General features: G+C 40.6%; 5 protein-coding genes across 6 annotated transcripts; 3 read left to right on the top strand and 2 right to left on the bottom strand.

The window, feature by feature from the left end:
• The first annotated feature begins 914 nt into the window (after positions 1-914).
• LOC117456040 (inositol 1,4,5-trisphosphate receptor-interacting protein) lies at positions 915-3,842 on the top strand. The gene is made up of 2 exons (XM_034095789.2): positions 915-1,003; positions 1,675-3,842. Exon 2 carries the CDS (start codon positions 1,678-1,680, stop codon positions 3,574-3,576), a length of 1,899 nt encoding a protein of 632 aa, XP_033951680.1. The 5' UTR covers positions 915-1,003; positions 1,675-1,677; the 3' UTR covers positions 3,577-3,842.
• zp3c (zona pellucida glycoprotein 3c) lies at positions 3,805-6,419 on the bottom strand. The gene is given in 9 exon segments (XM_034096411.1): positions 3,805-3,888; positions 4,137-4,263; positions 4,345-4,498; positions 4,501-4,527; positions 5,123-5,171; positions 5,173-5,224; positions 5,345-5,451; positions 5,536-6,012; positions 6,014-6,419. Coding segments are annotated over 9 exon segments (1,113 nt in total). The 5' UTR covers positions 6,077-6,419; the 3' UTR covers positions 3,805-3,831.
• Positions 6,420-6,785: 366 nt separating this feature from the next.
• On the top strand, positions 6,786-13,082 carry LOC117456555 (ras-related protein Rab-40C-like). Its single transcript, XM_034096514.2, has 6 exons — positions 6,786-7,475; positions 7,565-7,625; positions 7,715-7,775; positions 7,879-7,956; positions 8,586-8,808; positions 11,303-13,082. The coding sequence occupies exons 1-6, from the start codon at positions 7,322-7,324 to the stop codon at positions 11,590-11,592; spliced, it is 867 nt and encodes a 288-aa protein (XP_033952405.1). The 5' UTR covers positions 6,786-7,321; the 3' UTR covers positions 11,593-13,082.
• A 1,227-nt stretch (positions 13,083-14,309) lies between these two features.
• wfikkn1 (WAP, follistatin/kazal, immunoglobulin, kunitz and netrin domain containing 1) lies at positions 14,310-17,052 on the top strand. Of its 2 annotated transcripts, XM_034095905.1 has the most exons (3): positions 14,310-14,594; positions 14,693-16,189; positions 16,987-17,052. In XM_034095905.1, the coding sequence occupies exons 1-3, from the start codon at positions 14,331-14,333 to the stop codon at positions 17,050-17,052; spliced, it is 1,827 nt and encodes a 608-aa protein (XP_033951796.1). In that variant the 5' UTR covers positions 14,310-14,330. The 2 variants fall into 2 exon arrangements, with proteins under 2 accessions (XP_033951796.1, XP_033951873.1); XM_034095982.2 differs by lacking the exon at positions 16,987-17,052 and having other exon boundaries at positions 14,693-16,782.
• mettl26 (methyltransferase like 26) lies at positions 16,876-21,952 on the bottom strand. Its single transcript, XM_034096618.1, has 6 exons — positions 21,583-21,952; positions 21,191-21,353; positions 18,334-18,393; positions 18,144-18,211; positions 17,253-17,331; positions 16,876-17,158 (listed from the first exon to the last, which is right to left on the bottom strand). The coding sequence occupies exons 1-6, from the start codon at positions 21,774-21,776 to the stop codon at positions 17,102-17,104; spliced, it is 621 nt and encodes a 206-aa protein (XP_033952509.1). The 5' UTR covers positions 21,777-21,952; the 3' UTR covers positions 16,876-17,101.
• Positions 21,953-22,470: the final 518 nt, after the last annotated feature.

Here is a 22,470-nt window from a genome sequence, read left to right as displayed (position 1 = left end):
GAAAATAAATCATATACTGATATAGTCCTTGGGAAATATATTGCAGTTTTTCTCAGACACAGTAGCTCGGACCGACTGAAAGGTTTTCCTTGAACTCTCTGTGGTGATGTTCAAAGCCGACCACATCACCTGTCATCATGCTCCTCCCCACACAGGTGTTGAAGGTGATGTAACAAAAGATTCTCATCCAGCTGCACAGTTTCTTCAAAAGAAAACCTGTGACAGGCGTCATAAACACACTTCCAAGTCATTTGTCCTGTCTTATATTAATGTAGTATTTATAGTGTTAACTGAAGTTCCTTAAACCTCTGGGATGCAGTGTAGTTCAGCTGCAGCCCGAACGATCCCGACATGCAAAAATCATCTCCAAACATTCAAATACCCGAAGCTTTGTCTGGAAAATGTGGTTTTTGCTTAAAAGGTGAAGGTTGAATCTGTTTCCACTTATCTAATGAGAGGCAATTCAAATCAAGGGACAATAGCTTATATCATGGAAAATATGATAATTATTCAATCTCATGGGGATTTGTTTTCTCCACATAGTCCTCTGAACTCAACTGCACCCACTGGGGGAGGCAGTGCTGAACAAACCAGTTAGAAGTCCACCACAATATAAAAGGCAGGGGCTTACCTCCTATTCATAGCTAGTGCACACTTGTATCAATAGTGCCTGGCCTAAGGCTTGGTCCTTTAAAACCTAATTTAATTTATTGTGAAAGTTTATGGTTCGTTATATGACTCAGTTGCTCTGAGAAAATTCACTTCAGGCTTTTATGACTATTCGGTGAAACTTACAGGAAGTCAGTGCTATCTTTTTTCTTCTCTGCAATGCACAGGGAAATGTCACAGCAGAGGGTGTGCAGGAAATAAGTCACGAAACACAACCTGCAACGACATCTAAAAAAGGAAGAGATCACTGAGTGTCTTGCTTCCTCTTTTGTACCTACCGTGCAGATAGGTTACCGGAGCGTTGCAAAGCTGAGATAATTCATCATTTCTTTTGGTGCGTATTCTTGATCTTTTCCTTTAATGTTAAGTGCAGTTATAAATGTTGTTCCATGTAAAATGTAGTTACAGAAATAAGAAAAGAGATGTTCTCAGGACTTCCAGGAAGTAGCTTTAGTTTTGCCTCATTATGAAAGTTTGCCTGCTGGTACAATTCACATTAAGTATTTTTTTTAATGTAATTGCAGGGACGTTTTTTCTAGGGCTATTATAATCTGCAGATTATTCTATGGATTAATTGATTGGTCTATGAAATGTCTGAAGAAGAAAAAAGAAAAGTATAGATGTTTAAAAAAAAAAAAGGTGTTGTATAAGCTATTTATATATTTTACTTTGTTAAAGTTGGTCACAAAAAAAGGAAGGAAAACCTACAAAATATTCACTTTTAATTGAACTAACTAGTCCTGTCTGTTTCTCTATACTGGGGGGCGTGGGGGCTCACATGTGCTTTAGGCTACATTGACTATGAATATGTATCTCATACAACCACATTTAAAACTATCCAAACTCTCTCTTCAATATGATATCAAACAGAAACACAGAAAAAATGTTAGAGGCTGAAAACAGCCAAAAACATTGATAAGCCTACTAATCTTTGCAGCTCTATTTTCTTTTCAAATCACTGAAATTATTTTGGACAATTTGTAATGGTGTTTGACTCATTCACAGACGATGCAAGATATTCTGCTGCGAGTGTTTGTGGTGGCTCTGGGTCTCCTAACATATCCAAGGGAGGACCCCGGGGTTGAGAATGGGGACGATTTCACCACACTGGGCATGCAGAAGCATGAAGAGAGGCTGCTGAGAGAAGAAGAGGAACTCGACCATGTAATGGCCCCTGAAGATATGATACATACTGTCAATGGAGATCCTCATGATGACTTTCAGCCTGATCAATATGTTACTAAAAACATATCTGTCTTAGAAGATGTGTCTGTCACCACACAAGAATCAGAGGAAGACTTTGCTGATCACAACTCAGATGTTACAGAAAGTCAACCACAAAACTCCCAAAGGGAACCTGAAACGGCTCTGCAAACTTCACAAATTGACCAGGGGCTTAATGGAAATGTACAGTTTGACAAGAAAAGTAAAGAAGACACCCAGACTGTACAGTCTGTCCCTTTCATAGACCCAGGAAGCCCACAAGGACAACAGGAAAAGCCTGAAGTGATTGGTTCGAATGAACAAGAACCCCCTCCATCACACCCTCACACCTCAACATCAGAAAATGAAAGTACGGAGAAGGACATGGCTGACTGGGAGCGGGATTACCTCTGGTACTTATGGAACGCACTCTCTGTAATTTCCATGATCCGCTTCTTTAGGAAATACCTCGGTAAAGATTCCCAAATTAAACAAGAAGAAACCAGGGCCTTAACTGCGACCTGCACTGCTGCTGAAGTGCTGCTACCAGACAGCAACACTCTGCAGCGATTTCATTCTAAATGTATTCAAGTCTCATCTGATAAGAGGAAGGAGTTTTTGGAGGGGTTTGCAAATGATCTATTGGAGGCCATGAGAGCCGTATGTGATACAAACGGTGGTATGGTGATTGAAGACTTTCAGATAGTGGACATGTACAATATCATTGTCCCTTTTACCCCTCTAGATCCTTATAGTTTCCAGTGTCTGCTCAATCAGGCAAGTGACCAGCCGCCAGATATGCAAGCATGTGGTCAAATCAAACTAGTGGAAGATAAGACAATCCAAAATGTCTGCCCCTGTCAGTCTCCTAATTCAGAGGACATGGTGTGTTTGCTGCATTGCGAGACTGAGAAAGTAAAGACGAAAAAGAATGATGGCCTTCTCTGCATGAAGGACTCCCCATTTCTGTCAAAATTGAAGGTTACAAAATGGTTTCAGAGCACAATCAAACAAGCATGGGAACATATTTCTCACAAGTATGAGTTTGAGCTGAACATTCGCTACATCAGTGCTCCAGGTGCTCTGGTTGTTCGATTTAGATCGGGGAAGAAGGTTGGCTTCAGAATGAATCCCGTGGTTAAAATAAACACCGATGCTCATTTCTTCATCGATCCAAACTCCATGAATGGCTTTGAAACTTTCTGGACGCTCTCCTTGACCAACTATGAGGACCACTTCTTGGAACACATCTCTAAACGCCTGCCTGTAAATTCATGCCACAGACAAACTCTTGAAATTGCACATTTCCTCCACAAGAGACAAACAGCAATATCAGGAAATAATGCCCTCAAGGATATCCATTTTAAAACTGCACTAATGCATCTCCTTTTGACTAAAGACCCATCACAGTGGAAACCCAACTTTATGACTTGCAGGCTACAAGACTTATTAGCCTTCATGGAGAAAAGCCTCAAGAAAAAGCAGCTGAAACACGTTCTTATTGGGAACCCTTTAAGGCAGAGGATTATTGAACTTCCTGCTGAATTTACTCATGCAAAGACAGTGAATCTCTTCCATCCCCTTGTGGTACACAACTGCATCTACAGAAATGCTGTGGTTCATTTTCAAGAAATACTTAGAAATGCACACATGCTGATAAATGACTATGTCAAGTGTATTGAGGGTACCGATTGTTCCATTTAAATAAATCAGTTTACTCAATTGTGAAATTAAGTCTGGTTTAAATGTGTACCCTTAAAAAGCAATGAAGGATTCATGTCACAACTTCAAGAATAGGCCATTGAAACATCCAGTACACGAGAAGCCATTTATTTAAAAGTCTGATCATTTTCACATCACATATTTGTTTTAATAGTCATGTTCCAGTGCTGCAGGTAGTCTTTGTGCGCTGCCATGCTGGGGTCCTCCAAAGTGAAAGTGTCAGCACCTCCAAGACCTTCATCCGGGGGTGAACGTCCACCATCCAAGAGTGACTGGAGACCATATTCCTGGTAGCTGAAAAACAAAATTACAAAACTCAAAATTTGAAGAAAAAACAAGTCGTCAGTTTTTACATGTTAAGCTTTTCTCATTGTCCCCAAGGATTTGGCCTCATATTGCCCGTAACAGTCATAAAGTGATGCTTCACTTGTGTCACAAGTCACAGTGCATGTAGATTTGCTGAAAGACATTTGGACTTCAGAGTTAATTTACACTTTCCATATAAAGAGTTAGCGCTCTGTAGCAGTTGATCTTGACAGTACCTGTGATGCAGATGAAGTGGAAACCTTGTCCTTGAAGATCAAGACAGTCATGCCGAATTTCTGGGACGTCTTTGAAGTACCGGTGATGAACTTTGATTGCAGCTACACCTTGCTATCAATCATGCAGCTGCAAATAAGGAGTAAAGGCATGTTTTATTTCCAACCAACACACAAGATGCCCATTTTAGTTAAAAAATCCAAATCTCACCCAAAGTTGTCAATGACTGTATATTTAGGTGTTGAGGTATAGTCTTGGGAAGCAGTAATGAAGCACGTGTTGATGTACATCCTCATCGCTCCAGTGGGTGCAGCAGCATGCTCAGGTTTCTTGGCCTCAAGGTACATTTGCTGTACAGTAAAGATTTGGTGACAGTGATGTCATTGCCAGATGCTGTGGAAAAGAATGATGTCGGCAAACTAACGTTTTAGATTCATATAAATTAAGCAAGGCTGTGTCACACATTTGCCGTTTGGTAACACAGTAGGAAAATGCTTGCTGCTTTGGCTTTTTAGCAGTGATAAATTCCAGAGAACACTTGTAGTGCATGTATTGAATACGCTCATCTTTTTTTTAAGGGAACCTGCAAAAGTCTTAACAGATCAGACGTTGGCATAACAATTGGTAATAAAACAATTTTTTCCCCACTCAGGTATTACAGGTGTAAGTTCTTAAATGAAGCTAAAAGCTGCCAATAAAGTAATTTATCTCACAAGCTTTGACCATTTTTTTGTTTAACCCCACTGCTAGTTTGAGACCATGTGCATTATAATTAGAACACTAATGTACTTGCGCATTTGGGTTAAAGTGTACCACCACATTATTTTATTCTGCTCTAAAATGTTAAGCAGTTTGAAAAACCATGCAACATTAGGAGGATCTTGTAATACATCTAAAGTTTCTCCCCAGAGCTGTTCAAGGTTTATATTGAGACTTGGAGAAACACTAAGCGAGAAAAGGAGAACATTCCTGTTTAAACGAAACATACCATCTTGAGGAGTAAGGGTGAAGCTGCTCTTTGGTGAGAGTTCTTTTACAAACAGTGCCTCCCTTCACTTCAGGGTAGAAGCCAACTTTAGAGTGAAACAATCTGCAACAGACAAGAGCACATTACGACAAGGTAGGGAATAGCAGTTGTCACAGTGTTACAAGTTTGCCATTTTCTGTATTGAGGTCAGCAATATAGACAAATCATGATTAAATATCTTACCTTGGAAATGTACACTGCACAGGAATGGTAAATGGCATATCTCTTAAAACCACAGTGTTTGGCTGGTAGTTGGCCACATTGCTGATCACCCGGAAATCTGCATTATTCTGGATCAGACAAAGATTTGGGTTGGATGAGGTTTGTCAATATAAAGCTTTCGTTTTCAAAACACATAAAACTGCTTTACCAACCTCTGTCTTGAATCCACAGCTATCCGTCAGAAGGTAGAGGAAGTAGTAATGGTCTTTGGTACCTTTGTTAACAGGACAGGTGCCTAGTTTAAGAGATTTCCATGCATCTGTATACTTAAAGATCTCTTTCCTTACTCTAACATACATTCTGTCAACATGGCACAAGATTTCAATCAGCTTTGGTCTGGCTGTTGTTCCGGATGCAATAGTAGTGGTGGCAGTCTGAAGTAACATTTGTCTGAGCGAGGGTGGTAGGGGTCTGGCACCCTTTTCTGGCTTGAAGGCACTTTTCTGGTCATCGGAGGAAGATAGAACCAGATACTCAGGAACTTGCCTTGGTGCAAGTGTTGTAGATGCACTACTTCCCGCTCTCAGGAATGTCGGTTTGAGGTCCTCACTCATTTAGTCTCTTATTACTTTCTGCATTCTCTCCCACTCTTGTTCAGGGTTTTGCACAAGCATAGCGAGCTCTTCCTCTGGAACGATAACAGTAGGCAGAACAAAACAGCACTAACAAAATCACAGCATGCATCAGGGCCATTTTCACTCAAGACAGCGCCTATCACTGACATCAACAAGACCAGATACTTTGGTGGGGTTTCAGCTGGCTTTGATACTCTGCAATCACTGGAGAGAACTCCCCACAGCTGCTACAAATGCCTTGATGTGACATTTCCTTATCAATTTCAATACAATAGCATTAGGTAGAGATTAAAGTCGAATTTAAAACAATCAAGTTACTCAATAATGGTTGACTTTTTCAGCCTCCATGGTGAGGGAGCAGTAGAGCTTTTCCATAAAAAACGTAAATAAAACATGCATAAAGTGAGGGTCGAAAACCATACATCAATTTGCACAATTTTTATTTTGTGTAAAATAGAAAGAACCTTGTATTATAGATTAAATACATTGAGACATACAATTACAATAAAGCTTTAATAAAAAGCTGCACATTCTATTTATTTTACTAAATTATTTTTAAATAATCCACGATCAGATTTATTATCTATTGACCTATAACTAATAAATTTAAGGGCCTCAATGTAATTTCAGAAATCATAAATATCAATCAAATTATATAACAAGGCAGATAAGGAATAGTTTTACTAGTGAGAATGTTGGGTAATGGTAATAAATAAATAAATAACATGTTGGCCTTTAATCATTTTATATTTTCTAAAATATATTTTGTTGTGTTTCTTTTATTTGGTTAATCCCACTCCGGATGGGACGCAGCTCATGATGTCATAAACACCAGGAAGTTCCAACACAGTCCACTCCACATAGACGTTGGGCTTGGACGCTGAATAACTCTTTTAGGCTTTATTCTTTCTAACAAATTGAAAACAGTCACATTTGGTCTGGTAGAGTATCGTTTATTGCGGAACTAAACAGCCTCGTGTCAACTGTTTGTGCTAGAATGCGTCATTGTCGCTTGCGTTAGCTGGCTAGCTAACAAGCTAACAGATAGTTAAGGTTGTTTTGGTTATTTTTTGTAAGCGTTCCATCATATTGACGGTGTCTAGACGGTGTCTAGACTCAGCTTTAACTGCCGATAACGTACATTGAAAGGCGTATTTGTAAAGTTGACCAGGACACCATTGTCTGAGTTTACAGAATACATAGTTCATGTAAATCGTGGGTAGTGTAGCAGCTAGCTGGTTAGCTAACGCCAAACGTCGGTCGCCTAGCTTTAGCTACCCCTGTTAGCGAACGTCTGGGTTGTCCCTTTCCCCGAAGAGTGGACCTCTGGTGAGCTGCAAAGGCTCTCTCTGATCTGGACCCAATGCGCGGGATTATGGGGACCCAGAGTAGTCCAGTGAAGAGTTACGATTATCTCCTGAAATTCCTTTTGGTGGGAGATAGCGATGTTGGGAAGGGAGAAATCTTGGAAAGTTTACAAGACGGATCAGTGGAGTCTCCCTATGCCTACAGCAATGGTGAGGAACTATCTCTTTTTTCCCAGCTGTTTAGAAATCGATTTAAAAGACTGGACTGACTCACATTAAATAACTGTATTTACTCTCAGGCATTGATTACAAGACAACTACTATCCTGCTTGATGGCAAACGAGTGAAATTAGAGTTATGGTAAGTGTTTAAAAGCAATAAACAATGAGGCAAAGGTGACTGTTAGCATGTTAGTGTGCTTACTCTACATGTCTGTGTGTCTTCCACAGGGACACATCTGGGCAGGGCAGGTTCTGCACCATCTTCAGGTCTTACTCTCGTGGAGCACAGGTGACGACTTGCAGAGCATTTTCTGTGTTTCCCTTCATTATGTGATTCTGTATAAATGTATACAAATGTACTGTAGCTACATGTTTGTTTTTTATTTTTACAGGGGATCTTGCTTGTGTATGACATCACGAACAACTGGTCGTTTGATGGCATTGACCGCTGGATACGGGAAATTGACGAGGTAATGTCATACTGCTTGAAACAAAGGAAATGCACCTGCATTCATCGGCAAAGAAAGATAGTTATTAGTGCAATGGCTTATTTTTTTCTCCAAAATACTATATTTAATTATGCAACCCGTACTCAGATTGGTCTGAAGTCTTGAAATATGGTAGGAAATACTTTGGGCAAGTATCTGATAAAACTACCTTTTGAATCACAGGACAAATATTTTTTGTATCAGTTTTCAAATGCAGAATTTTTGAAAAGTTAGACAACTGTTTGTGTTGATTCTTCCATATGAACTGTTTATTTCACTGCATATGTGTGATTTCATAATCAAGTTGTTATTCTCCTCCTAGTCTTTAAGATGCACCCATGTCTTAATATTTATTATTATTTAGTTCTATATTTAGTCTTGGGGCACATGGGACTGCTGTTTTTTTCATAAAATATGACATATATAGAACCAAACTAGTCCCATATGCCCACAGATTACAGTTTGATAGAGAAACTCCGTTTTCTGCCAGATATGTGATTGACCAAATCCAGAGAACACTTTCACTAAAGGACATTCACGGGGTCTTGCATGAATAAGTTACGAGATGGCATGTAACATTGTTTTTAGAAACTCATTTTGTTTTCCACCAGCATGCGCCAGGCGTGCCCAGGATCCTGGTGGGGAACCGTCTTCACCTGGCTTTCAAGCGGCAGGTGCCCACAGAGCAGGCCAGGGCCTACGCGGAGAAGAACAGCATGACTTTCTTTGAGGTCAGCCCGCTGTGCAACTTCAACGTCATCGAGTCCTTCACAGAGCTTTCACGCATTGTGCTGATGAGGCACGGGATGGAGAAGTTCTGGAGGCCCAACAGAGGTGAGCTGCTTTGAAATGGCAGATTATGAATGCATTGTTTTTCTCAATTTGAGATAAATGACACGAAAGACAAAACGGATGAAGGATGTTAAAATTGCATTCGTCCAATTTTCAGAAGTGTATTTGACAGACTCAAAAGCATTTGGATTACAGAGTGACCGGGACATTATTTCTGAAAAGACACACTGCTCTTGAGTGTTTTAAATAATAATAAATAAGGTCTGCACCATTTGAAAAAAAAACGTAATTGTAAATATTTTGACTAGGGCTGTCAAACGATTACAATTTTTAATCAGATTAATCACAGCTTAAAAATTAATTAATCATGATTAATCACCATTCGAACTATGTCCAAAATATGCCATTTCTTTATGTATATTGTTGTGGGAATGGAAAGATAAATGAAAGAAGGCGGATATATCCATTTAACATACAGTATCTATGTTTATTATAACATTTTTCTGCGTGTCAAAATGAAAGACAACCCACACACCTATCAATCATCAAACCGTGGGGTCTTAATTCATTACGTGTTGATTTCTATCAACGGGGAGTACTTCAGGAAAGTCGACAGAGAGGGGGGGGGGGCTAGTGGAGTACTTCGTGACCACAGAGTGTGAACGTTGTGATCAGCTGTTTTAGCGCAGTTCTTCAGTGATGGGGGGGAGTCTCCCTCCGCAGCCGGTTGGCGTAGTTTTAGCACAGTTCCGTTGTACAGACCGACGTTAACAGCAGCCCTGTCTGTGCACACGGAGACCGACTCTGCCGTCCGGTGATCTAACCGCCTTCTGGAAAAGCTTCACAAGTACGTCGGTACGCAAATACGCTTTGTGACACAAGTGACGGTACGCATTTCAGATTACGCACATAACCTGCGTACCAGTTATGTGCACCCCTGTACCAGAGCCATATTATTACTATTATATGGCTCTGCCCTGTACTACAGCAAGAGTATTCTCCGTCGGGACTTCCTGCAACAACACCACGCCGTTATCAAAGATGTTCTATTTAGAAGACGATCACTACGTGACAAAAGTTTTTAAAACCGTGGCTACTGAAATCAATCTTACTAACTGCTGTCTGTGCAATTTACTCCGTGAGTTGGCAGACTTTATTTTGCTTACTTTAACATCATTTTTCATGGTGGGGCTAAAACATTTATTGGTATGGGTGTAGCCTACCCCAGCCATACCCTGGCGCTGCCACTGGTGGCACGTATGGGGCGGGCCATTCTGCACATGCGTTAAATGCGTTAAATATTTTAACGCAATTAATTCAAAAAATTAATTACCGCCGTTAACGCGATAATTTTGACAGCACTAATTTTGACCAACCCTTTTAGCTCTACAATAACTAATTAAACATGGCACATATTTAGAATGAAACAAATATTGTGCTTCCTGTGACATAATGAACCGACTAGTCCATATTGAAGTTTTGATCAAATGTGATTGATTGTACAGCCTTAAATAAAACATGTTGATCAGTTGTTTAGTAAAATGTCCTTCACAATGCCGCGTTTTATGTGTGGCGCTTGAGTATCCACTTTCCCAGTCAGTCCGAGAAGAAATCGAAATGTAACGGGGAAGCAGCGTCTGTAACTTTATAATAGTTATATCATATATTTTGTCTTTAGGAATATTTGTTGTATTACTTGCCAATACTGCATTCATCTGGGGCACCACACGAGTAGAGAAAATGTACTATGAAGTACAAGATTATTGCCAAAATATTGTTATTTAAAAATATTTAAGATCTATACATTATTGTTTTTTAATTTATCTTCCTATAAGACAAACGTGTGTTCATGTAAGCTATTTTCAACTGAATTGTTCGGGAACATAAGAAGGGCCTGGAAGAATAGAATTATATAAAAATAAAGCTTAAATATTGATACGATAAGAAGCAAATCATTCTAAATGTGTCTAAATATTTGTATCAGCTAAATGTCCCCTTTGTTGTGATGCCTACATTAGGGCTGCACAATAAATCAACATTTTACTTTTATTTACACAATTACTTTTGTGATGACTAATGATCGGTAATGTGGATATAATCAAAGAATAGAGCTGAACGATTCATTGGAATGTTAACAAATGTGCAGTGTGGATTTATGCATGACTAAATTGCAGTAAAGGAACATTTCGTTATCGGCAAAATATGTGAAAATATAATTATTAATTCGAAGGTCTGATGCTGCAGAGAGGTCCCTGCCTACACACAGTATTCTACAGGCTAAAGGAAGAATCTTCGTATCTTTTTAAAATATTTTTCAATGATACTGTGAGTAATGTTTCAAAAGTAGTTTTTCCCTCTAATAGTGCAAACGTATCGCAGTTGAAATATCATTCCAAATAACTGTAATTAGTTTTTCTACATTGTGCAGCCATGGTCCAAATATAAAAGTTTGAGCTATCTGAAAACGTATTTGAAGAGTATTTAACGTACGGTTATTGTGACATAACGTCCAAATTTCTTCTTCTTCGCCCCACAGTCTTCAGCCTCCAGGACCTGTGCTGCCGCTCCATCGTCTCCTGCACCCCCGTGTACCTCATAGACAAGCTGCCCCTCCCCGTCTCCATCAAGTCCCACCTCAAGTCTTTCTCCATGGCCAACGGCATGAACGCGGTCATGATGCACGGACGCTCGTACTCGGTGGCCAACAGTGCATCGTCGGGCGCTAGCGGTAGCAAAGCTAACAGTCTGAAACGCTCCAAGTCCTTCCGGCCTCCGCAGAGTCCTCCGAAGAGCTCGTCCTCTAAGGGGAACTGTAAGATCTCATAGTGAAGGAGAGGACTGGCGGTTAAAGTTAGAAATGGGTTGTTGGTCCGAGAGGTCACGAAGGCCATAAAGGCGCACGGAGAGCCACCAGCAGTCTTCACCAGGAACAGATTTAGCTGTGAACTGTCATTGTCCTTTGTTTCTTTGGGACGTCTTGTGGGTGTTCCGTTCACCCGTACTCCTGACTGAAAGGCGCTCGCTGTGATCAAGTCAAGATGTGCCTCTAGGGAGCACGGCTCACCTGTTAACACTACACACGAGTGGAGGGATGTCGGACATCTTTTATTATGAAAAAGTATTTCGTATTTCAAGTCGTAAATATGTGCTCGTTGTTTTGGTCTGTGATGGTGATTTGATCCAGCTTATGCTTGTTTTTGTCTTGAATGTTTTGGGAGCCCTGCTTTCAGTGTTCAACTTATTTGTGTTTCATGGAAAACTCCTTTTTTAAGGATGCTTATTTAAAACTCAGATTTAGTTTTTAAATGAGGTTTGAATTGAATGTCATGAGAAACTAGTTTAACTAGTTTACCGGACGGTAATACAGGATTACAAATACATAACGAGACCGTTCTCTCTAGCGCTCAATCTGTGAACAACAAGCATGGTTGAGCCAAGTCGTCTCGTTTTTACAGACTCCCCGTTTGAATTCCAGCCCAAATGAATTCACCCTCCGTTCTCATCGGGTTTGGACATCTGTTGACTTTCTCAGGCCATTTTCTTCATCGAATATTCTTAGTTGCAGCTTTATCACTTGAACTGGTTTCAGCAGCATGATCATTTCTCAGAGTTCTCACTTTTTGGGGGAACTTCCAGAGATTGATGCGCTGATGAGGAAACCTTGAACAAACACAAACGTACAGATGGAGCCTTTGGGAAGTGATCTTGTGTTTTAGCAGAGGAATATTTTTTAATAGATTGCTTTTTGGGGATTTTTATATGTATATGCAATGTATTTATGAATGTAAAACAATACTTTTCTGCTACTTTGCTGTGGCCGTGCGGTCATTTGTGGGACTGTTGGAAAGTTATCGTAATACTTTTAACACGTTTTGAGTATTTTTACTGTAATTTAATTCTTTTTTTCCAACCCTCATAATGTGTACAATAGGAGGGGTTATAATTGTTTACTGTGGAGAAACAGGATGTCAGATGACTACGGAAAGTCTTGGACTTTAAATCGTAGCTTACAAAAATATTGTTTCTTTAAATAATCCGAACAAAACGCTTTTATACTTTTAAATTCTCAATTTTCTTTCCACATCTGATTTAGCGTATTATACTTCCACTCCAACATTCCCAGTGTCGTGGCTTAATGTCTGATACGCTCATTGAGGGTATAAAAAAATCGTGGTGCATGTTTTCTACTGGCGCTGTATGGACATGTGAAGCACTGTGTAAACGTTTGGTAATGACCGTTGCTATCAGAACTGTTTGCATACAATTGTGACTTCATTGAAAACAGACAACCACCTAAATAAAGAGTAACGCTATTACTAAAAGCTTTCTGCCATGAATCTTTTTTCATTCATTTATCTTTGTGGGAATATATTTTGTACCCCTTTGTCGGTGCTCAAGTGCAATAAAACCCTTTTTTCGGGGGGTGGGTTGAATTGATTATCCGCTCCCTCGGTATGGGCCAGACTTGTTGGATAACCGGGCACGTCGCTGCAGCGCATGAATGCAGCGCGGTCAAAAGTCACCCAAAGGTTGAAGGGTCACTTCCAATGAAAAGATGGGGGGGTGCAGCTTCTCATCGCCTCGGAGCCGCATGGGGACAAAGATGCCTCGCCCACTATTGAAGAAAGTGGACGCTTTACGCCTTCCCACCTGACCGCGGCTTCTCTGAGTCCCGTGTGAATGAGCGACGGTGCTAAAGTGACTGACGTCTAGACAAGAGGACGTAAACAACATGTTTTGCCAGACAAGACGCGACACGCCCCGTGTTTGTTTTACACGCTTTCCCCCCCAGAGTCCAGACGACTAATTTCTGTTTTAAAATGTGATTTTACGCTAGGAAAACTTGCATATGCATACGTTTTCCGTGCGTAAAACCTCCGGGAATACGTAATTATAACCGAAAATGACAATACACCCAACAGCCAGATAACCGGCTCATTTCTTTATGTATGAATGACACCTCTATAAATGCTGTCTGGACGCATTTAACGTTGGATGTCTCACCGGAATGTGTAGCTCCTTGAGCACGGTTGTTGGGACAGCTTGTCACCACGGCTTCACGTTTTCTTTGATGTTTTTACAATGTTTGTCCAGTTGCTTAGCGCATGGTGTTGCTTCATAAGAGTTTCAGACACTGGACGATCGTGGGGGCGGTCAGAGGGGCTGCCCTTTCCACCTCCATTCACTCTCTGAAAGACTGATGTTGCGTCTTTCACTCTCATTGTGCCGTTCCGTTCGCTTGTTTCGCTGTCCGGTGGAAATCGACCTGAATGAGAGTTTGTCCAATTGTTGCAAGAGGTTTGTTTTGTTTCTCAAAGCAAATATTACATGCAACCCGAGTGCATGTTTTACACGCTTTTCTGGGATTTATTTTTTTCAGCGGATGGGGAGCCCGTGTTGATTTTCGGGATTGCTACAACTCTTTGTGCGCACACAGACAAACCTGACTTCCATAATGTTTACGCTCAAAACGGACGGCTACATTTGAAAACCGACTTCAGAGTTTCAAGACTTAAAAGGAGGAATGGATTTACTCGCTGGGGGACTCACGCAAAAGAGCAATCATGTTTAAAATCCCTTTACAACTTTTGGAGCACAGATGCATACAGGATCCACGTCTGGATATTAATGGACCAAACACAAATAAAATAGGATGGATTCGTGCGTGTTTGTTGATACTCCTGATTTGCAAATTACCCGAACTTTCTTTGTGTGCAAGTGTGGTAGGATCCAAAGTTGAACACGAAGGATTTTGTCCCAACAAGCTGAATTCCAACCTCTGGGTTGATGCGCAAAGCACCTGCGAGAGGGAATGCAACGTTGACGAGGTGGTGTTATTTATGTTTTGATAAACTAATAATCATTATTTTATTACTTTCTTTTTACATTTATATCTGATTTTATAAATGCTGTTTTGTGTGTGCAGGACTGTGCTGACTTTGAGAAATGCTGCACCAACGTGTGTGGTCTCAACAGCTGTGTGGCTGCACGTTTCTCCGATGGCACTCCTGCCCAGCCAGATGGGGAAGGAGTAACTGAAGCCCCCATCTCCACAGCTACCTGCGAGGGCTTCATCTGCAGCCAGCAAGGGGCCACCTGTGGCATCTGGCTGGGACAACCCATCTGCAAGTGCCAGGACCTGTGTGAGAAAGAGCCCAACTTCACCTGCGCCTCAGATGGCCTCACCTACTTCAACCGCTGCTACATGGACGCAGAGGCCTGCATCCGCGGGGTGACAATAACCGTGGTCACCTGCCGCTTTTACCTGGCCGGGCCCCCCACCAGTCCACTGCCTCAGGACACTACGGCCAACCCCACCCCTACATCCTCCCAGGAAGACCCCATGTTCCCAATGCTGTACTCCAACCCACACCACCAATCTGTCTACGTAGGAGGCACAGTGAGCTTCCATTGTGATGTGACTGGATCCCCAAAACCTGATGTAACATGGGAGAAGCAGAGCGAACGGCGTGAGCAGCTGGTCATGAGGCCCGACCAGATGTACGGCAACGTGGTCATCACCAACATCGGTCAGCTCGTCATCTACAACGCCCAGGTGTGGGATACAGGTATCTACACCTGCATTGCGCGGAACTCTGCGGGGGTTCTTCGAGCAGACTACCCTTTGTCCGTGATTCGCCGGGGCCTTGACGACTTCTCTGAAGACCCTGAGATGTCCATGGGGCGGCCCTTCTCGCCAGCAGACTGCCTGGCTTCCGTAGACTTGAGAGTGTGCAGCAGCGAGCGGCACGTGGACTGGTTTTACGACGGCAAGCTGAGCACCTGCGTGGCTTTCAGCAACGGCGGATGCGATGATAGCCACAACCGATTCGAGACTTACGAGGAGTGCAAGGCCTCCTGTCAGAGAGAGGGGATGGGCATCTGCTTCCTGCCTGCTGTCCAGGGCCCCTGCAAATCCTGGGAGCCACGTTGGGCCTGGAGTTCTGTCCTGAAACAGTGCCAGGCCTTTGCCTACGGCGGCTGCCATGGGAATGCCAACAGCTTCAACAGCAAGGAGGAGTGCGAGGCCAACTGCCCACAGGCCGAAAAGAAACCTTGCCAGGCCTGCCGGGTGAAGGGGAGAATGGTGCCCAGCTTGTGTCGGAGTGACTTTGCTATTGTGGGGCGGCTGACAGAGCTGGTGGAGGATCTGGACTCTGGGTTAGCTCGCTTTAGCTTGGAGGAGGTCCTGAGAGATGAAAAGATGGGATTGCATTTCTTCAATACCAAGCACCTGGAGGTGACCATCGCTAAGATAGACTGGAGCTGTCCGTGTCCTAACATCACCATGGAGGATAACCCTCTGCTGGTGATGGGTATGGTGCAGGACGGCATTGCCATCATCCAATCAGACAGCTACGTCAGAGTCATCACTGAACGCAGACTCAAGAAGCTACGTGATGTTCTGAAAAAAAAGACCTGTGTATAGAACTCCCAGGAGTCAGACTTGCCTGGGGTCACCTTCACCTTAAGCACTGAAACCAGGATTCCAACAAGAAAAGCTGATATTTAATGAGTCTTGAAATCAAAAGACACAAAATGTGTTAAAATACTGTAGGTTTAAGGAATGTTTCCCCCTCAAAATGACCATCAGTTGCTCACACTGTGTTACCTTGAATGTTTTTGTTCACAGAGAAGGCTTGTGGGATGAACAAACTTTTGTTCAAGGACATGTTTTATTTTGTCGGGGAAGTATTCCTTAAATGAAGACATGAGATATCTTGTATATTAATTACAACAGAGGTTGTACTACATTTTAGGTGTGTTGCGAGCCTAATAATACCAATGTTCTTAAGTTCTTTTTAAATAAGATCAAATATAGATGTTCTTTTTTTAAATAAATGTATTCTTCATGTTTTTGAAAAATAGAATAGTAGGCAGAAGTAAAGCCACACTTGTAAAAATGCTTAGCTAGACATATTACCTCAATATTATGTTTTTCTATGAAATTGTATATTCTATATTAGCCTTTTTATACCAGTCTTTTTTACATAGATGTTATATATAGTTTTTCTTTTGTTATGAATGATTTCAAAGCACTTCTGCTAACTTAGAAATAGAAAGGAGTAGGTGGCTGTAAGGAGGTAAAAAAGAAGTACAAAGACATCATATCAGTGAGCATGTTTTACTCAAGTGTGCAATACAGAAGAATATAATAGAGTAGATGGAGTAGTATGTCAGGTCTGAGTAAACAATTGCGTTGATGTCAATGTGTACCAGAATATGGGAAAACAATTTATTAAAAGTTCCGGAGAATTTGGCAATGTATCTGAGCTTCAAGTGTAGGTTAAGGCGCTTGGACCGTTGTGCTCCACACACTGGACCTTAGGACACTTCACACCAAACTCTCTTTCCTGAACAGAAGACACTTGTTGTTGGCAGGCATGTCCATCTGGAAAGGAAAAGATAAAAATTAGACTTTAGTAAACCAGTAATCCCATAACTGCACTGTTTGTTTATGATGTTTGAATGAGCTTTTTACTCACAACTTTCTCCAGGAATAAACCGCTTTTCTCTGCTATCGAACCGAGGAAGGAGATATCCCTGAGTCCCCACTCGGGGTTCCTGTCAAAGTAAAGGCATACAGTCACCTTTGCATTATTACTGATTTTTAATACGGTCAAAATATTACACATAACAAATACAACTAAATGATGAAATAACAATTTGCCCTCAATCAAATTAGGAACACAAATTCAAAAGAAAGAAAGGAAATATAAATAATAAAAATAAACTAAATTGTATTCCTTCAGTAAATCAAATGATTAGGTAGATAGTGGCAATACATTTTCAAACTGAAATATATAAGTCAGGTAAATACATTTGTATAAAAATGTACAGTTCCCACTAGATTATTTTTCCTCCCTGTTTGTGTTTATTTGTGTCACTTTGATTTGTTTGTAGCAATAACTTTTTTCAAAATAAATGAGTTTTGCCATGTAATCTTTATTAAATATAGTTGCATTTTTAATCTGGGGACAATTTCTATCCATAATCCTTGACATGAAGTTTAACTGTGACCATTTAAAAATAATTGTTCAGTGACCTTATCCTACTTTAGATACTGGTCCCCAGACTTGCAACATATATAGACAATAAAAACACAAATGATTACATTATTCATGTTCAGAGTTTTTTTCTAAACATTTTAGTTTTTTTGTAGATACCATCTTTTAGAATATCTTTAATTCAAACATTCAATTTTCTGAAGTTTATTGCATTCTTATTTAAAATGATTATTGATGCCTCTCTCTAAAGAAAAACAGATGCTACTTTATGTCAAAGTGAAACACACTTGTCTTTGACCAGAGAATACTGTGACCAATCCTTTCTAAACCGCTTTAGGCTAAGCATTAAACATATGTTGAACACTTTACCTCTGCCGTAGGCTGTAGTCAAAGTCAATATTACTTTGAGGCGCGATCTGCCCATTCACCGCATATGGCTGAGGGCAACAAGAAACCATGTTAAGTAGAATTTACAGGCACTCTTTTATGTTTAGATTTCATAACAACATGTCATGAATGTGGTAAGTGCATGTTTATGACAACATGGTCTTTCACTCACCCCGTATGTCATCAGGAGACCCTGCGGCTTCAGCACCGCTCCGGCCCCTTTGAATAAACCCTAGGAGAAAAATAGTGATCACACGCAGTGGGGGTTGAGTGGCAGGGGGGATTACTTTATGTTCCTGATCTCTTTTATAGACTATAGACCCGAGGCAGGAATAGTAGAAAGGGCAGTGATTATCTTAGGTCAAAGGGTTCATACTGCAGATACACTTACACTGACATATCTCCACTTTATGGAAACTGGAAACCATGGCCAGACTGTAAAAGTTGAAATGTAAAATAAACTATAAAATAACTTGAAGTCATTAAAACCCAATGTTGCTCAATAGTGGTCAATCATGAGTAATAAAGCAGGTATATTGTTTTTCTTTTGCATTTGACAAATACAACACTTTAATACTTACTTAAAATATTACAAATAATGATAATAATTAAGTCAGAAATACTTAAGAATTGTAAAACAAAACCTGTTAACTTAATTTGAACTCAATCCGCACCACAAAACCCAGGAGTGGCCATAGAGAGATAACATATATATTTCAAGGACACAATCTATACATTTGTGTGCAGAAAATATAATTTGTTACCCCAATGTAATGAAATGTTCCTGAATTTGTTGCACTTTTGCAGTAAATTGAGGCCTAAATAGATTTATCTCCGGGGCACAAATTATTCACAGTGGGAAAAATGTATGTAAAATTACGTCTCAAATTACTATCTTGTGCTTACACATTATTGTTTTGTAAATCTTATTAGCACTTTTTTTCTTTTAAGAAATAGTCACCATGAAAACATAATGTAAACCAACACAGGGCCTCAATATTAGGAAATAATACCATTTCAGTTGTTATTGTGCTTTAGTAGTGGTACATACAGTATTAACAAATGAATACATGTAAATGATGAAATCACCCCAAATAAAATACCACATACTAAATATGGAGTGTTTAGCTATCAAAGGGCTTCAGGGATATTCCCGGACTGGGTCCTTTGGTAGTTGGGTTTGATAAATCCAATCTGAATCTACCTGAATCTACCTTCAAAAGCACATCACATAATTTCGGGTCATACTGCTTTCTAATAACATAGGCAGGTGAACCTTGACCCTGATTAAATATTCCCTGTGCAAAGGATTGCGGTTCAGTATAGCCAGGGGCGCCGCCAGGGATTTTGGGCCCCATGAAAATATATCACATTGGTTACTTAAACATTTCTTTCTTAATGTCAGTCACGGGGGGGGGGGCAGTGTTATGCCGTGTGTGCATGCACCTCGCGGGAGCGCACACAGAGTAAAGCAAAACCTCCTAGACATGTGTTGATCTGTATGGCAAGGTACGGTTTGGAAACTATATCATTTCCTTTTGGAGGGCATGCATACCACGGCATAACACCAGAGCCTCGCTGCGGGGAAACGTTGGTGCTGTTCAGAGTTTGTTCTAATCTGTCAAAATGACAGACTGCTTTCATATTTTTCCATCATTGATAAATAAAATATTCGGTTAACGCGACCACTGCTGTCCCAGCAACATCAGTAGGCTACCAAGCGAGAACGTTTTTTCCAGAGCAGGGGATATTTGTAAATGCCCAAACATCCCAGCTTATAAATACCTGGAAATGTGGACATTCTCATATTCCTAAAAACCTGTCTGATGCTGAGTGAGTGACTAGTGAGTTTGAGTTGAGTTACTTGAAAAAGTGAAAAAAAAGTGAAACTTGATTTATTTTATTGCAGGGTCTGATTTAAATGTCCTTGTTTATTTGTGAGATGCAGTGGCACAAAGAAAATGCCTACTTTGTTTGGTAGTACTGTAGGTACAAAAACACTGGTTTTATTGTTCCAGTCTGTTACTGTCACTTTGTTTTTGACACTTTAAAATACTGCTATCCTACTAAAATGCTGTACAAATCAGATTTATTATGTAATAAAGAAACATTTTCCGAGTAAAAAAATTGTTTTATTAAAAAAGGAAAAATTGAATTTTTTTTCCTTTATTATTCAATATCGTGATAAATACCGTACCGTGGACTTGTTATCACGATATTATCGTACCGTGAGTTTTTGGTATCGTTACATCCCTAGTGTTTATGTTTTATTGAGTGCTTATAGGCCATTTCCATCCCAGTATTCAGTTAACTTTATTTTCTGTGCACATTACATAGACTAGCTAATATTCTACCTACTGCTTGGGACTTTGAGTCTTCAAAATGTCCAATATCACAGACTGGGACTTACTTAAGAGTCAGTTGTATTTACATTCAGTAGACTTGTTATGATTCAATGTGAAAGAGTATACTGCTCAATAAATAATGATCACTTCACCACCTCTCTTGACATCTCGGCGCTTGAGAGTGAGTCAGAGGCAGAACACAGGGACAGTGGAGAGAGGTCCATTGCTGAGGTGAGTGATGAAAGGGAAATGACAGTTTAGAATAAATTGTGATGTACAGTGGACTCTCATCCCAGAATGTTAATGTTAAGGTAAATCAGTGGGGATATTGAACAGAACACATTTCAGTCAAGGGGCATCATATGACCAATATAGACAGAAGAGCAACATTTATTTGAACATTTAAGTCAATGATACCATTCCTAGGTGAACTTAACATCCGTATGGGGTCAGATCAGTCTCAATATTAATAAATGCTCACAGAAGGATTCACAAATGTATTTTGCGATGTATATATAAATGACTCTCCACAACAATATCTCTCAACGCACCCCCCCACCCCCCACATTCAGGATGCTTCCTACGCCCATGATTGGGAGGATACACTAAATCTAAATCTGTCTTCTGGTATACTAAATACTGTGGTAGAATTGGTATTGGCAAGCAGTGTATCTGTTCTCCTACCTCTGAGCAAGCCATGGGAGAAATGTGGATCATGTTGATGTTGACCACCAGATCTATGCTCTCTGGCGGGATGCCCCCCCAGTACTGGTAGGGCAGAGAAGCATCCAGGTGGATGGCAGGCCTCACATTGGGCAGCTGGTAGTGTGCTCTGTACGCTTCGATACTGAGAATGGGAACAAAAGGCATTATTGTGAATGCAAGCAGACCCCAAAAAAACACAGCCCTGCATTATAAGTATTGAATGCACTACCGTAATACCGCAGATGCATGGCCAATGCCTTTCTTTAAATTAGCTACGCAGGAATTATTATTACCGTAATAACCGAGTAATAGGTAATGCTGTTAATACGGTATTTTTGATGTACTAACTGAAACACACAGCCTGCGTTTACCTTGCAAGAGACTGGCGGTCAAACTCTGAAGGCTGCCAGACGATATTCCGCAGGGACTGGGCAAAGTGTGTGACGTGCTGCCCGGTACCGGAGGAGATCTCCAGAGCCTGCAGGTGTCTCCCGGTGTTCACGCTCTCCTGGAGCACCGCTAGGATGGGCTCCTTGTTCCTCTCCGCGGCGGCGGCGTTCAGCATCGTGCCAGGCCCCGGGTAAAGCTGTCGAGTGATGCGGCACAGTCTGCGGAACCACTCCAGTGGAGCTGAGTAACGTCAGTCCAGATTGAATAACTCAAACACCACCCACGAATGTTTTGGTTTTCGGCCGAAAATGGTCTACTTCCGTACTGCCTCACGTGACTGACCTGTCATCCAATGGGAACACTGAGTGGGCACAAGAGCTCCTGCACTGCACCGTTAGTAATAATCAGAGCCATAGAGATATAAGGGCTCTGGTAATAATAAGACAACAATGATAGTAATGCTAAAATATAATTAGACAAATAATTCACTCAATTCAATTGATAGAAATAATAATAATACACATGTATTGGTAAAGGAACAAACATTTCTCGTTTTTTGCTTTAATAAAATCTGAAAAAAACAAGATGGAGAATGATTGATTTAATTTGACCAACAAATAACATAAAATATAATATCTGCAATATTGAGATGAGATGGCCGTAGATGGGCAATGGAAACCTTGAATAAGAATCATATGGAAATCAGCACCCATATTTGCTACATGTATATTTAATGGTCCAAAAAACCCCACAACATCTTTCTCAAACAACTTGCATTCAATTCTTCAATCAACATATTTACTCAGCAAGGTGCTTTTCGGCATTAATGGAAGTGTCATTTTTAATTGAATAAAAGAATGACAAATTGA

This window comes from Pseudochaenichthys georgianus, chromosome 1 (genome assembly GCF_902827115.2).
Source record: "Pseudochaenichthys georgianus chromosome 1, fPseGeo1.2, whole genome shotgun sequence".
Taxonomy (NCBI): Eukaryota; Metazoa; Chordata; class Actinopteri; order Perciformes; family Channichthyidae; genus Pseudochaenichthys; species Pseudochaenichthys georgianus.
Note: the sequence above shows the minus strand (reverse complement) of the source record. Positions and strands in the feature narration are given on the sequence as shown.